The sequence below is a fragment of the Gasterosteus aculeatus genome, chromosome 9 (genome assembly GCF_964276395.1).
Source record: "Gasterosteus aculeatus chromosome 9, fGasAcu3.hap1.1, whole genome shotgun sequence".
In the NCBI taxonomy this organism is placed as follows: Eukaryota; Metazoa; Chordata; class Actinopteri; order Perciformes; family Gasterosteidae; genus Gasterosteus; species Gasterosteus aculeatus.
In genome coordinates, this window is record NC_135696.1 from 7,436,359 (window position 1) to 7,452,031 (window position 15,673).

A 15,673-nucleotide genomic window follows, 5' to 3' on the forward strand; every position below is an offset into this window, starting at 1 on the left:
AGAGTGACCCACAATTTCATTTAGTATGCCACTATACTTAACAACAGATGACAACGCAGCTGCCACAACTCATTTATTAAGGTGAACTAATTGTACGACTGGGCCTATATCTCGTGCTAATTTGCATCCGTTGCCTGTCAGACTTTGACACATACAGTGTGTGCTGAAAGGAAAATCCAATCCTGACATCTTTCGTATTTAAATAGGTGTCTTAATTTAAACAAATCTTTGTTTGTTACTCAATTCATCTCAAGATTCTGCTTTTAAGACCCAGAGCGAGAAGAAATTATGTCAAACAAACGATGTCAGAGCAAAAATGGGGCACCGCGTTTTGCTGGCGGTGTTAGCCGGACGCAGGAGGTGAGCTCTGACAGCAGTTGCAACTGACAGAGAGCAGAGGTACAGGCGGCGGTTAGGGGCAGCTTCCTTCCAGGGCTTTGTCTTCACAAAGCGGCGTTTCCACGTACTTTCATGTGCATTTTAAACTGGGTCCGCTTAGTCATTTGACGCCGCTTCTGCGGCTTAAGTTAAGATGAAGAGGAAGAGGAAGAGGAGGAGAGGCTGTGGCCCCTTTCCCTTAACCCCTCGAATAGTAAGATGACAGGAGTGATGACAACTGACGGGCCGAGGGAGGAAGAGGGAACTCAGAGGAACCGGCCGAAGCACCAAGCAGAGATATCAAGGCAGGAAGTGTATGTCCGAAGCAGATATATGCTCCCCTCGGTCTGGTCGGGGCAAATCACAGATGAGGAAAGTAAGCTTGTGTCTCTTTATCCCACAGGAGCAGGTCTCATTTTCATACTGCTCGTCCTCTCAGGTTTGGCTTAGGACTTACGAGACTGACCCCAGTGTGTGAGGATAGTGACAACGGAACATGGCTGCCACACAAACGGGAGCAGTTTCACCAGCAAACACCTTTCTTAGTCTGGCTTGTCAGGCAGGTTTGTCAAATCCAAACTTTTTTTGCGCTATATTGTTGAGTACACTGAAGAGGAAAAAATGTTTGAGTTGGTGGGAGCGCAACGTGTTATTAGTGGTTAGAATAGAATCCCTAGTAGCTCTAAGAGGCTATGAGGGATTGATTCACTCCCTTGCCTTGAATTAGAGGAAATGATTCATACCACTCTCGTATCTGTACTGTAAATGTGAAGATACAGCCGGCAGCCGATTAGCTTAGCTTAGCATGCAGACGGGGGAAAGATTTAGTCGAGTCCCGGCTGGTTGCCTGGTAACGGGGCAGCTATGACGGGACGACGCGCTCGCTGCTTCCCACACTTAAAAGTTCTCCGGCTAAGCAACGAGCGGGATCCCATCTAACGCTCAAAAAAGAAAGGAAACAAGTAAATTTCCCTAAATGTCAAAGTATGTATTTAATTGTCCGCTTGCTATACTGAGGCTGGACAGTTTAAAGTGTTGGAAGTTCAAAGGGAAATTAAATAGGGCATAGCGTGCAAAGAAATTGAGCTGATTTTAACTTAAATTACGAGGAAGGAGCTATAAAAAAAACAGCACTTTCAACAATTGAATAAACATGCTGGCTCAGAAAGAAATACGCTAATTATGTCTTACCTTTTCCTTGTAAAACAGTGTTTACAAAAGGCAACCAACACAAGAAAGAAAGGAAAAGTGCAAGGAATAGCAACATAGAAGCACAAATGAGTACTAATGAAGACATGGAAAGCTGTAAAGGAGGGGGTGAGGGCATCGAGGGGGACGGGGGGGCAAATTAACCTTTTTAATTGGAGAGTGGTAGTCCTCTTTGGACCCTGCAGTTGGATCCAGAGTGCTGACAGATGATGAGAGGGAAATGGCAGGCCTATTACAGGCAATCTGGCCCTGCGACTTGGCAGACCACAGCGGTACCGGAGCCTGGGGAGAACGGGGCATGTCCAGCATGGAGAGCGTTCCCTGCCAGACCGCGCGCTGGCAGGGGAAGGGCTTGCCTCAATAAAAGGTATAAATAGAGAATGATTATCTTGGCACTTTGAACCATGGGGTAAAGGGATTCCATGAGGGAGTCTGGTTTCTTGTCTGATAACAAAATACTACCTGGTCAAGAAAAAGGAAACAGGTTTCGCTTTAATGAAAATGAGAGAACCGGTCTGACAGGTGTACCAGAGAGAGAAGGGCCAGGGCCTTAGGTTTAAACATGTGTGCGTGCTTCATGCACAGTGCGTCTGCCCGCCGTTCGCCGGGGAACCAGATACACGAGAAAGACATCAGAGAGGTTGACTTTCTGTCTGTGTGTCTGGATGTGAGAGCCATGTTTATGTCTGGGGATACAAGGAAAACAAACATCAAGGTCAAAGAGGCTGTAGTCTGTCCAAGCAATAGATAGCATCCTTAGTTTTAACGTAAGTCCCAGCGGGGCGACAGCAGCATTCAGACGGAATATGGAGGATTTCCACCGGGACCTCTGCGCTCTGAGGGCTATTTCCCGAGCTGAAGACTTTCCACCTGACATCAGAATGACGCCCGTGCACAATTTATGTACCATTTAATGACGGATCATTCGTACTTCTTCCTTCCTGAAATCCTAACTTGATCCGGCACGCAACTTTCTGAAAATCAATCAAGCCCATACGTGTCATGTTCTCTTCACTAAGCGACAGCCAACTCATGCATTGTCTAACTGTCCAGGAGACAGTTGATGTAACTATAATCCTGACGCTCTCTCTAATATGCTGACCCCATTAGAACGACGTATGTGGACATCTCGACAGTAGGTCACTGAGACAAAGAATCACCAGTCCTTACCTCTGTTCTTCTCTTTCCTCCTCAATTCTCACTGCCCAACCTATTGTTTTATGTCTACTGCTCTCTTTTCTTCTATCTGTCTTGCATTATGCATTTTTGAACAAGGCGCAGACAACAAAGCAGACCACACAAGGTTGCTTTTAGTCGTATCGTGCAAAGGATGCTACACGGAGCTGTGTATGTCCATTCAGTCGCACACACGTATGCCAAAGTGTGTATGAAACACTCCGCGTCCCACCATCAGCATCCTCTGCATTTCCTACACACAAATTTCTCACTCTCTCCTTCTTTGTATCCGTCTCCAAACATAAACACACACACACACACACACACACATGCACAAAGTAGACACATGGCCGAAGAGAGTAGACTACCATCTGGGAGTAGTGGCCGGCTTTGTCTGGGGGGGGTGAAAGCGTCAACACGACTCCCCTTTCACACACACACTCACACACATAACCCTTGCAACGGCCCCCATCACCCTCCCCACCCAACTGCTCCAAGTGTGAGAGCTCTCCCCGTACAATCTGCACATATACATATGCAAATGTGCAGGGGGGCATTATCAAAACAGCCATCATTACACACACGCACACACACACACACACAGAAGAAAGATATTCAGGTTGGCTTTGGCACCAAAGTGGCCACGAGTTTTGGAAAGGAGAAAAAGTGTTTCTCAGAAATAGAGCAAGAGCTGGAGGGCTGGAAGAAAGGAGCACAGAAAGAAGCGGAAGATGAAAAGAAAAACCTTCTTTATAAATAACAAATTAATGTGAGCATGTGTGAAATAAATGTAAATGGGATTGCATGCATTTGTACGCCGACACACATAAGCGCACGCAAACACAGGCACGCAAAAATACATTATCCACGTTTTGCCCCGCAGCATGCATGTGATGAATTTATACATAAAAAGTCACTCAATCAAGATGACGGAGGATGCATCACAACTGCCCTTTAATTCAACATCGCATGTGAGGACTCAGAGACAAAAACCATAATGCACCAGACATCAGAGGATCATCATCTATTGTGTTTTGGCAGGTTTGGATAAGCCGTTTTCCATACGTTGTGGGTGTAGGGACGGGTGTTGTTTAAAGGACTCGGTTTCCGTCTGCCACTGAGTCCAAACATCAATTCAAGGCTCGAAGAGGAGGAGGATAACACTGGTTTTCGGAAGCAATGCCTGTTTATCAAAAAAGTACACATTTTAGTTCTATTCTTTGAATGCAGCGTGTCCTCTGAGGAGAAGTGATCCAGAAGCCTTTGTCTGTTTTCACTTTTACAAAACTGATGTTCAATGCATGAATGTTAAAGAAATAGCTTTGCTGATTCGGATCAGGATATAGGTGAAAAAAGAATAAGTAAAGAAATCTGAAAAAGCATTCAATGCCAAATATTGATATTTGACACCTTTTGTGACGCCCAGCCCTACTTTTTACATTCATTACTCCTTCACGTTCATAAATGTCAACCAAGCCTCTCAGAATCAAAGGAAATAAAAATTCAAAGGAAATACAAATTATTAGGAAATAAATACAAATTATTAGGATATATTTAATATGATGATTCAACTTCTCTATTGCTTTTTTCCTGTGTCCTTTTGTCATGACCAACACAAGGCCATGAGCATTGAAAAAGGTAGAGCTAGATAAAGGGAGAGAGATACCAGCAAGGCTAAATGGAAAGCCGACACCTAATACACTCCTTTTCTTTCATAAACCTCATACCTTTCAGTTTCACACTTTTCTCACATCAGCAGGTCGTGATCACATTTTCTAAATTTTTCTTGAAATTGTAACCTTGTGCATGCCCATGAATGTAAATGTTCGAATTACTCATAGAAACTATTTCATTTGAAGACAAATGATAGATAAAGCCAAAACGGGCACTTAAATGAAGAATTTCTGCAATCCAGCAGTGATAAACTCTCGGTGACTCAAAATTCCTTAGAGTTTGGTGATGTGACAGAGCATTGGAAATGGAATGGTGAACAGCCTGCAATGAAATCTCAAGGGACACATACAAGTTGTAATTAGGAGAGGATATGCGTCCATATTTCATGGCTGCAGAGACACAAACACATTAAGGCCACATGTGTACATATATGACACATGGATCCACGGCTATATTCATGCATGTAAAGTTGAGACAAATAGAAGATTTCTCGCCCCCACGCGGCACTACGGTCCATTATGTACATGTTTGATATCAAATTGTCTCCACTCTCGTGCTCGCTGAAATGTTGTCAGTACACAATAGCAGCGCCGGTGTTAGGCTCATGTTGCCCCATCAAGAGGAGAGCGCCAGCAACAACCAAACACTTTTGCCTCCTCTTCCCACCCTGTTTACGAGCGGATCCATTCGTCTCTCACTTTGTTCCCACGCTCCCTCGCTTCTTTTTTCTCTCCTCCGCATTGTCCTGTGCCCTCAGGTTAGAGGTGCTTTCTGTTTCCTCCTCTAAAGCTTGGAAAGCAGGGGAGGAGGATGAGAGGAGGCGAGCTAGAGAAAGGGAGAGGGAGGGAGAGAGAGAGAGGAGGGCCGGGCGACGGGGGCCTGTCCGTCTGCCTCCTTCGTCCTGGCTGGCTAACCGGACTGAACCGGTTCTGACATAGGTGAACCAGAGACGTGTCCTCTTTCGCCTCTGGACAGAAGGGAACCACGGTGGCATTCCATCTACAGTCAGCAGGTACCAGGGAAGTGTGTGTGTCTGTGTGTGCATGTGTGTGTGTGTGTGTGTGTGTGTGTGTGTGTGTGTGCCTGCCTCCCAAGACCTTTGAGGCCTGGACCATTGCCAAGTTCATCTGTTAATGGACAGCTACTACGAGAGTTGCCCCATCCCCCCCTCCGTCCCTCCCCTCTTTTTTTCCTCCCCCCCCTTCCGTCTCTCCAGCACGACCCCCCCTTAACCTCCCCAACCCCCAGCCGGGACTGCCCAGATACAGGCCCTCACTCTCCCCCCTCCCGCCTCCTCCACCCCCTTCCTCTCCCTTCCCCTGAAAGCTATATCATTCCCTTTCACCCTCTCCTCCTCCACCTCCATCCCCACCCCCACACCCCCCGCAACACTGTGAGCTTCTTCTATTCAAGATAAACAGAGTGCTGCAAGTTCAGGGGACACCCTGGGACCCTTTAACAAAGCCATCTATCACGCTGGCTCCTTTAGCCACAGTGGGCTTTGCTTCGGCTGTTGCTGCCGTATGTGTGAGTGTGGCTGGACACAGACCAGCCAGCTAGCTGCTAACGCTAACGAGCCACTCGTTCCTACGGCGCCCGAGCTGGACAATTTCCCCATTGTGTGTTTGTCCCCTCCAAAACCAGAGCAAAGCCCCCCCACCCCCCCACCCCTCAATGTGGCCTCCTCCTGTTAAAATGAGACAAACTCATGACATGCAGGCGCGCAACGGAGCGAGGAACAGCATGCACGCGCGGGCCACTTTCTCTCCACACCTCGGAGACGGACTCCACTGACCCCTCTCCGATTCCCCTGAAGTCAAACAGCGGGACAATTAACCAAACTGTCAACAGCTTAATAGTAGGGGAATAAGACAGATAGTCGGCCTAGGAGAGGTGTGTAAACAATGGAGATTAAGAATGGTACACAAGAGGAAGAGAGAGATAAATAAAGAGAGTAGGAGGAGAGAAGCCCCTTTCATACATGGATCCTGCAACATTCATGGGTCTTTTTCAGCATTCAGGCACAGGTCTGCTGTATGGAAATATTCTGTGGCAGGTGTTTTCCCAAGTGATGTGGTATTCCATGCATTATTTTCTGCTCATTATGGGTGACAGTCGGAAAATAAGGACACCGGTGGAAGAGCATGTTGAAATGTTTCACAGGCTACGTTAAATGATTGTGGTAGGTTGATTTATTTTATTTCATTATATTAAAAGGCGTTATTATGTATTTTAATTGATTGACAATGTACTACACCCAACGGAGCTCTTTGGTGCAATACCATTGTTTGAGAGAGGGCTAAAATCGAAGCATTCATTATGTCTTGAATTTCTTTGAATTAAATAAAATGTCTTTGCTGTGTTCCCACTAAGGTAGAGCAGGCAAACTACCCTCTTCCCACCTGACGCTGAGTATTTCAGAATGCCATGTGTAAAAGTTGAGGTGCCGGGGCCAGAGACACCACAAGCTCACGCCGGGCATCAGAGAGAGACAAACGCTCCCTCGCGCTTTCACGTCCTTTCTTCCCCTTCTCCCCGCTTGTCCTCGTCTATCTCTCCCAACACACACGGCGGCTCCGGAATCCCAGCAGCTGGTGTCCTCTCCTGCCTGCTCGACGAGGGGACCAGCCTGCCGTTTTTTTAGAGCGCTAAATTATCCATTAGATGTTATCAAGTTGTAGCAGGGCCACGCCATTCTGCTAGGAGCCATCAATCTTTCATAAGTCCCGGGCACGGCCCGCATCGGGATGCACTTCCATAACCTCCACCGCACTGCTCCCAGCACACCGCCCCCTCCGCCCCGTCAAACTCCATCCAACTGCACGTAAACTGCGCAGTCAGGGAGACGTCGGCGCACGCAGTCAACAAACACACCATGCTGACATAAATGCATCCATGTACACGCTCCTGCACTCAAGCGCCGCAGAAACAAGCTGGGTGGAGGTTGTTTAGGGAACATCCAGTTCTACATTTATACCATTGTGTCTTTTATTCCCCTCGAGCTTTCCCTGCTTTGTTTTTTCCTAAACAAAACTAGCATTTTGAGCCAGGCATCCGTATTTTTGCTTTCTAAACCCTGTTTCATTGCCCATCGCACCGACTTCCTCTGCGCGTTCTCCCTTTTTTTTTTATCCGTCCACCCCTCCTGCTGCTTCTCGCCGTGCGGGCAGGCACTGCAGACATGTTCAGAATCCACTCCGGTAATGGGCTAATCAAAAATGCAAAACAATTGGCAATTACCGCGCGGGGCCCTAATGGTCATTAGAATTTACAACAAGGTAATGAACTGAGAGTCAGCTCAGACCATGCATATTCATAAAGCAATCAGGCCTTTGAAGATTAAAGAAGCGCTTCAAATTTAAATGAGGGCGCCAGCATGTTATCAGTGAGATTCAGCCTGCAAAAGTAAAGGGTGCCTGGGACGGGAGCGTGCATTTACCAATGTGTGTCTCTGCATGTGTATGCCTGTGTGCGCTGTGAGGGTTGGGGGGGTCAGTCTGGCGTGGGGGATGGATGGAGGTGTAAGTACGCGTGTGCATGCATCTGTGCATAAGTAATGACGGTGTGTGTCGGTCTCATTGGGGTGCCGACTCGTGCCTGCATGCCTTTGTGGCAAGCGCAAACTGCAGTCACATCAACATCACCGTACGGCCGAAAGTGATTCCAATACTCAAATTAACACTCTTAAAAATGAATGAGGTCTTAATCTTCTGATCATCGTTTAAATGACGTGGGATTTGAATCTAAGATCAAATATAACTTGAGCTATTAGGAGGCAATGAGCTTTCAACCCCCCCACCCCCGAGGAATACAGCAACCTATTAGAACTCATTTATTGAAAAATAGACACGGCTTGCATGTTCATGGCCACACGGAAGCACCCTGACACTCTCACGCACGCACAAACAGAAGTGTAACGCAAGACGCGGGGGAGGAGGGGGGGGCTCTCTCTGTCCCGTGTCTTTCTGGTTGCGATAAGGCTAGCAAGACGCAGCTGTAGGTGACCACCCAGCCACATACACAAGGTTCAAACGGACTCGCACAAACACACACACCCATAGAACAGGCACAGTCTGACAGGCCGAAGCCAACGCTGGGACCTGCAGTGGGACAGATAGCGGAGAGACAGATAGTGACCGGGGTCAGTGGGTTCAGGCCGACATGGCCTCCCTCGTCACTGCGGCTCTCCCATGGCCTCAGCATTATCACCACGGGTGTGAGAAAGACAAAGCAATGGTCCTCGAGCACCACAGCTTTAAACACTCCAGTCACAATAAGGACGGCTGGTAGGTTGAACTCACACACTTGAATATGGGGGGGGGGTGATAATGCGATTCAGAAGAGACAAAATAATCAAATGTGGATCCGAGTTAAGCATTGGCCTAAGTGACAACAGGAAAGAGGGGGGATTTCTTTTTGTTCCCATTCTCACCCCCCAAAGTGACATGCTCACTTCCTGAAATGCCGCTTCTGTCCGTTCGGCTTTCATCCACCACTTCCTGAGCCACAGCTGTATCAGAGCCACTTTTTCTTCTCTGTTTCTGTTCTGTCTAAAAATAAAGTCATTAACCTGCAGGTGGTGAAGCCGGCGGCTGGCGTGACAGGCCCTGACGCTGTCAGCTGACCCTTGACCCCGTGATGTGACTGCCTGCCACGCTATTGACAGGACAGAGGCAAGACACGCTGATTTCTGAGGGTCCTTTTTCATCCCGCATGACGTGGCCGTGGACAAACAAGGTTGTTTCTGTCGTATAGCTTCGTTTGACAGTAGGTAAAGGGGATAGAAAGATACAGCAGCTTGTGTGTTTCTGTGTGTGTATGTGTGTGTGTGCGGGCGTGTGTTTGAGCATGTGCGTGTGTGTTTCTGTGTGTGTGTGTGTGTGTGTGTGTGCGGGCGTGTGTTTGAGCATGTGCGTGTGTGTTTCTGTGTGTGTGTGTGTGTGTGTGCGGGCGTGTGTTTGAGCATGTGCGTGTGTGTTTCTGTGTGTGTGTGTGTGTGTGTGTGTGTGTGTGCGGGCGTGTGTTTGAGCATGTGCGTGTGTGTTTCTGTGTGTGTGTGTGTGTATTCTGGCTTGCTCTGCAGCAAAATCTGCTGGAGTGAGAATGAGTGGATCTTGAAAGTCTTTAAGAGGTGTAGACGCGCTAATGTAGCCAAAACTTTCCAGTCCCTCAAGATAAACCACTGGGGGCATGCGGACTGGAGGAGGGGGCGGGGGGGGGGGGGTGGAAAAGAGATAGGAGAGACAGAGGAAAGGAAAGGAGAGAGGGAGGAAAAAAGACGGAGGGAGGGAAAACTACTCAGTGGAGGGGCTTGAAATAAGTATCATATGTTTCTGACAGAACTCATCAACGCGCAACACATCATGATGAGGCCTCTCGCACAACACATTCATTACAGACAAAACACAGGAGGGGGTTCACACTGCATACGTGTGTCAGTGTGTCAGGGGGCATTGTTGTGTTTATTAAACAGGTGTGTGTGTGTACGTTGGTGGGAGGATGCATGCAAATACATACGTTGCTTCTTGTGTTCACGCTTGTGTGTTTCCGTGTGTGTGTGTGTGTGTGTGTGTGTGTGTGTGTATGTGTATGTGTGCATACTTGAACTAGCCTCCACCTGAATGGCCTGAGGCTGTGGTATCGTGGTTGTTGGAAGACAAACAGAGACACAGGAAGCCCGGGCCAGGAGCCCCGAGGACAGGACACACACACGCATACCTACTCTTAAGTACACACACACACACACACACACAGGTGTGTGTGTGTGTGTGTGTGTCCTGTTTCCTGAACCCAGAAAAAAATTGCTTTAACACACAGATACACCTCCTTTGACTCTCTCACTCACTCTTCCACACACACACACACACCCACACACACACACACACGTTTAGACCCAGCCCGTCCCTCAGGACCGGCGCTTGGTGCCAAGTCTGGCCTGGCAGGGTCCACAGAGGGGTGTCCTCAGGCGAGGCCTGCCAAGTCAAAGACCCTTTCATGTTGAGCCTGCACGCCCAGAGTAGTAAAGCTTTAACATACACACTCTTTCTCCCTCACACACACACACACAGAGCTATAAACAGTTTAAGTGGTCAAAACCACACTCACACACACACACACACACACACACACACGTGCACACATATGCACATACATTAGTTTAACACGGCATCCACACTAGGGATGTAAACATCCACTAGACTTCAGCACTTGAACGCAGTCAGAGCCACTAACACTCAAGCCAACAACAAAGGCCGCACAATCTCCGCCGACAACATTTGCGGCTTTCAGAAATACCAAAATGTCCCCCGTGAAAAATTCATCCGAAAAAAGCATTCCTGCTCACCTTCATTAAAACTTTGCGGAGCCAACAGCCCAAAAATAGGAAGGATTTGACATTAGAGTCGGCTCCTACAGACAATGCAGCGCTTATGTTGATAACATTAGCTGGTGTCCAATAATTACAATAGCATGCATCTGCGCCTTTTCAGTATCAATTAAAGTGATCACCGAAACAAAGGGCCACACCACGTGTGGACTCGCGAAGCGACCGGCATGCACACGCACACACACACACTCCCCATGCACTGCCCAGCCCCCCCTGTTCTGCCTGACAGATACCCAGTGTGTACACGTGCGTGCTTATGAGGGAGAATGCGTGTGTGGGGGGGGGGGGCTGTGTTGGGTTGGAGAAAGGTGGCCCCGTGCCAACAGGGAGCCTCGCTAAATACCTTTGTCTCCACAACACACGGGGACGAACAGGACAAGCGAGCTGCAGCCTGAAGACACTCCACAGCCTCACAGAGGTGTCACGAGGAATATCGCTTGGCCGTTTTTGAATGTTTTCCTACTCATCGAGGAAGAAAGGGGGGAGAAGGTGGCCGCCATAATTAACTCAGTATTGATTCAGAGTCCGGGTTACAATAGAGGCAGTGTGCTGGAAAGAGGCAGAAGTGTGAGATAGTGGTCGATTTGAGCGGCTAAAATGGCCTCATTAACACACAGAGAATGCAAGAGGTACTAATAATGGGATGCTACAGGCCACGTTTATGAAGCAATGCCAACACAAGGAGGTGGAGGCACACTAATAAAATGTAGCGAAGAGAAACGATTTTGTAAAATTAGTAATTATGGTATAGAAGACATTATGAGAGCCTTCTAAATCATAACAATGGAAAGCATCTTGGTCCAATTACTCAACGCAGGGAGACCAAACAATCATTTACTGCCCTGTTTACAATTTAGTCCGCGGAATAATGAATGTGAATGCAAATTAAAACTATGCATCCACTTCACCAGTATACCTACTTAATGGTGGTAATATCCGGTGACATAAATCCAGTTTTACACTGCGGCCACGTAATTTGTGTGAGAAACCGTCATCTGCTCTTTTTCTGGGCCATCCATAATCTGGAGACAAGCGACGGTGTCCCTATGCATATCTTAAATTGTTTATCATGCAAATGACGGCACGCAGGCTGCTCTGCCCTCCTCTAACGGCCCAGAGCTCCAGACTGCAGAAGCCCGGCCCCAGCTGCAGCCATGAGACTCCCAGACGGCCTCAGCTGTCCCAAAGACGAAGGCCGAGAGGCACACGGCCTCATCTCCGGCTTTGGGTCTATCACAGACAACTGCCCCCCCCCGGCACACACTCACACACACAGTTAAACCATCCTGGGTGTCAGCTCCTTCAGCCCTGCAGCTTTGTTCCGTTCCTATAAGTTGCACAACTCGCCTTGCAGGTATACGCTGCTGTCCATACAGACATCCATCTGGGTCGAATGGCAGCCGGGGGGGGTGAAGATTCATATGAATTTTAGTGCATGCAAATGCTTAAAGGGTGTAACGTATAGTACACTCCCCTGGAATAAACCGGACGTGAAGCCAGTCTGACAGAGATACAGTGTTTAGGGAGATGCCTCATCTCGGTGTCAGCATCTAGCAGAGCGGGGTGAGAGAACATGGCAGCTAGCATATGGGGCACGGGGTGGCGCGCTGGCACTGCCAGTCTGCATCCATCAATCGCGCGCACAGAAAACAGCTTTATGTCTGTGTGACTGATGTGGGGTCTATTCCGCCCGGGTCTGTTCTACCCCAAAGATCTCTAGCAGGTCTCTCCTTCTTTTTCTGTCACCTTGACCACAAAAGTGTCACACAAAGAGATGTCATTTCAGCTGTGAGGACAGGATCAGTTGAGGGTGTCACAACACAACCACAGCATCAGTCTCTCACAGCATCAAGCAAAGTAGAAGCGCTGCGCAACGCCAACAGACATAAAGCCTAAAAATAAAGCTCCAACTCACAATGCTAGTGACCTTATGATATCATGTGAAACCCACAGCATGATGATCTAAATGAGCATGTCCGAACAGCTGACAAGGCCAAAAGGCATGTTTGGGTGTGTTAAGGCTGTGTGTGCGCATGTGTGTGTGTGCGCGCTCGCTCACACGGTGCAGATGCTGAACAAACTGCACAGAAGTGGAACAGTGGTCATTCTGTACGATAGTGGGACGACAAATTAAGGACAGATAACAGTTGTTTTCCTTCACAAAGCCCGTCTGCAGACCTGCAGCCCTGGATGCCACATTACAGCCGCTCACCGCACTGAGCGCCGCTCTCCGTGCATTTAGCCTCAATCGGCTTCAAATTCAATGTGCCCAGGCAATCGTCCCAATCTGCCACATGATATCGGATCTGTTAAAGTAAATGAATAAACATTCAGAGAGGCCACTCTGTAAAACCGGTCATAAGGGACCCACGCGTGTTTGCACAGAGACTCGTGTTTTCACTACGGCCTCGTTTAGCCTCGGTGGACCGACAACAAGCCGACCGGCCGCATTCAGGAGTCCTTCACTGCTCGTATCAAGAAATACACTGACAATTAGGCTTCCTCGAATAAACGCTTCGTCCTCGACAGTTTAGCATAATTACATTCCTTTCTATCTTTTTTTAATTTTAGCATCAGGGTGAGGTTTGGCAGGCGCATATTTGAGGGAAGGAGAGATATGGCGGTGTAATAAGCCAGGGAGGGATAGAGATACATCTCGCACCACCACATGAGAGAGATCGAGGGGACCACAGGATGTGAGCACATCTGTGATGCAGCAACAAACTGAAGGAACCTCATCTTTTTCTCTCTCTCTCTCTCTCTCTCTCTGTCTTTCATAGGAAGTTTCTTTGTCTGTGTGTGTGTGTGTGTGTGTGTGTGTGTGTGTGTGTGTCTTTTTCACTATCTGCAAATGTTTCCATTTCTGAAAACCATCTCCAGCCCCGGCCGGTCTTTGTGTGGCTTCGTGGGCCGAGGGACTTTCACAGCTTCTATACGCAGCGGCAGATATTTCGCACCGGTTACGCGGAACGGTTTCAACCACGACTGACAGCGAGAAAGAAAGAAGAATCTGAGAGGGAAACTGAACTAAACTCTCCGCCACCCTCAGGAACTGCGACCTGCTCAACGTTTTTACACCTTAAAGACTCGCTGCCCGCATTCGTTTCTCCTGCTCTTTCGTGTGGGCAGCCATGTTAAGCTCCCGCTGTGTTTACCTGTGATATTCTCCTGCTTAGGGATTATTCCTTGCAAGGGTGCAGATAAACAATCCTCATCTCGCGGCGACACCTGAACGGCCACTTCCACGGGGTGACGCGCCCTCCGCGGGTGCTGGTGGTGGGTCTGCGAGTGCGACGAGGACGTGGAGAGGGGGGAGGCCAGCGGGGAGGACGGCGGCCTGTCCACGGGTTTGTCCGTGCAGAGGCCCCCCTGGCACTGCCTCCGCTTGTGTTCAATGAACAGCAGGATGTCGGCCAGGGGGAAGCGGGAGTGGCACTGGCCGCAGGTCAGCAGGTCCTGGTCCCCTTTTAGGGGCTCAGCCTGACCCACTCTCAGCCTGGGGGAGTCCTGAGGGTCTTCTTCTGGTAAAACACCTGACAGCGGCTCAGCTGCACAAACAGATAAGAAAGAGGATTGTAAGGTTCAGAGAGAGGTTGTGATTCTGTAGAGCGGGTACGATTGCTTCATCGCATCGACAGGAATAAGGTCAGGTTGTAAAATACGCGCGGAAATATTTCTAGAAAGACAGAGCGAGCTCACAGACTGCTTCGATAAGGACTGACATGTTCAGCTCGCAGGAGGCAGCCGAGCGATTAAGTTGCTTGACCCTCTTTATTGTGCTGCCAATCTCACTGTTTTAATGAACCTAACACCTCTGAGAATCAAAAAATAGATTTTAATTTGAGTTCAAGATGATTGAACCACATTTCGTTAAAAGTGCTGGGATCTCATGAACCAAGGTTAGACATTGAGGGGTTGGATGTGGAGTAGGTCCCTGAAGTACTGGCAGAGAGAGAGAGAGAGACAGAGAGAAAAAGAGAGTCGTTTTAAAAGAAGTAATCTAACCACGCGGTAAACGACATCGGGTGCACCGACTGGGATGCTGAGATAAGATGTGATGAATTCTTGCCGGCGGTTCAACCTTTAATTCCATGTTGGGTCAGAGGAGAAGGTGGCGAGGGACTACGCAAGATAGGCCCTGTTACCTGTATGTTCGACTGCATTAAAGATGAGGGAATTTGCCGCTATTTTACTGGAGCTTATCTTAACCAGCTTATGCCACGGACATAAGCGGGGTGTGTGAGGCCGGGTTAGGTGGAAAGATTTTCTTCAAACCCAATAATCTCATTTTGATGCCACGCGAGAGTGATGGGAATAACTTTGAAAACTAAAATGTAATCCTTTTCTCGGGCATCGGACTGCGGCAGAATTTCCAGTAGTTTTGGCGAGTGAGTGAGTAGGTCTGTTTCACAATGAGGAATATAAACACGACTCTTCTTTTGCCATTTCAGATGCGTGCCGCACCTTGTTATTACAGTGGATCAACACTAATTTAAATGAATTTTCTATTATCTATTTTCGTGTTCAAACGAACAGATAGATGCAATGAGCGTGTAACTTCATTTCCTCTTCCTTCATAAATACATAATTATATGTTCACATTGTGACAGTCCTAAAACCAGATGATGGTTTCTTTTTGTATTTTCTTGTCCAAATAAGTCATACAAATATATAAAAACATAATTAATTCATTAAATGTAACTGAAGTTCTTGGTCAGAGCCAACAACAAAAATGATTTTGTATGAATGAAACCTCGCAAAGCCAAAGTTATTGTTTAAAATGTTAAATGTTTTTGTAAATACAACCACACAAACATAACTGCTTGTCCCCTAAAACATTTGTCTTGTCTG

At 47.9% G+C, this 15,673-nt stretch overlaps 1 protein-coding gene across 1 annotated transcript in view; it reads right to left on the reverse strand.

Moving 5' to 3' along the window:
• LOC120825197 (BCL11 transcription factor A) overlaps positions 1-15,673 on the reverse strand; it is a 34,311-nt gene that overhangs the window by 16,601 nt on the left and 2,037 nt on the right. The window contains exon 2 of the mRNA XM_040186673.2: positions 13,978-14,370. Within this exon, the coding sequence (XP_040042607.2) occupies positions 13,978-14,370 (393 nt within the window). The remainder of the gene's footprint in view (positions 1-13,977; positions 14,371-15,673) is intronic.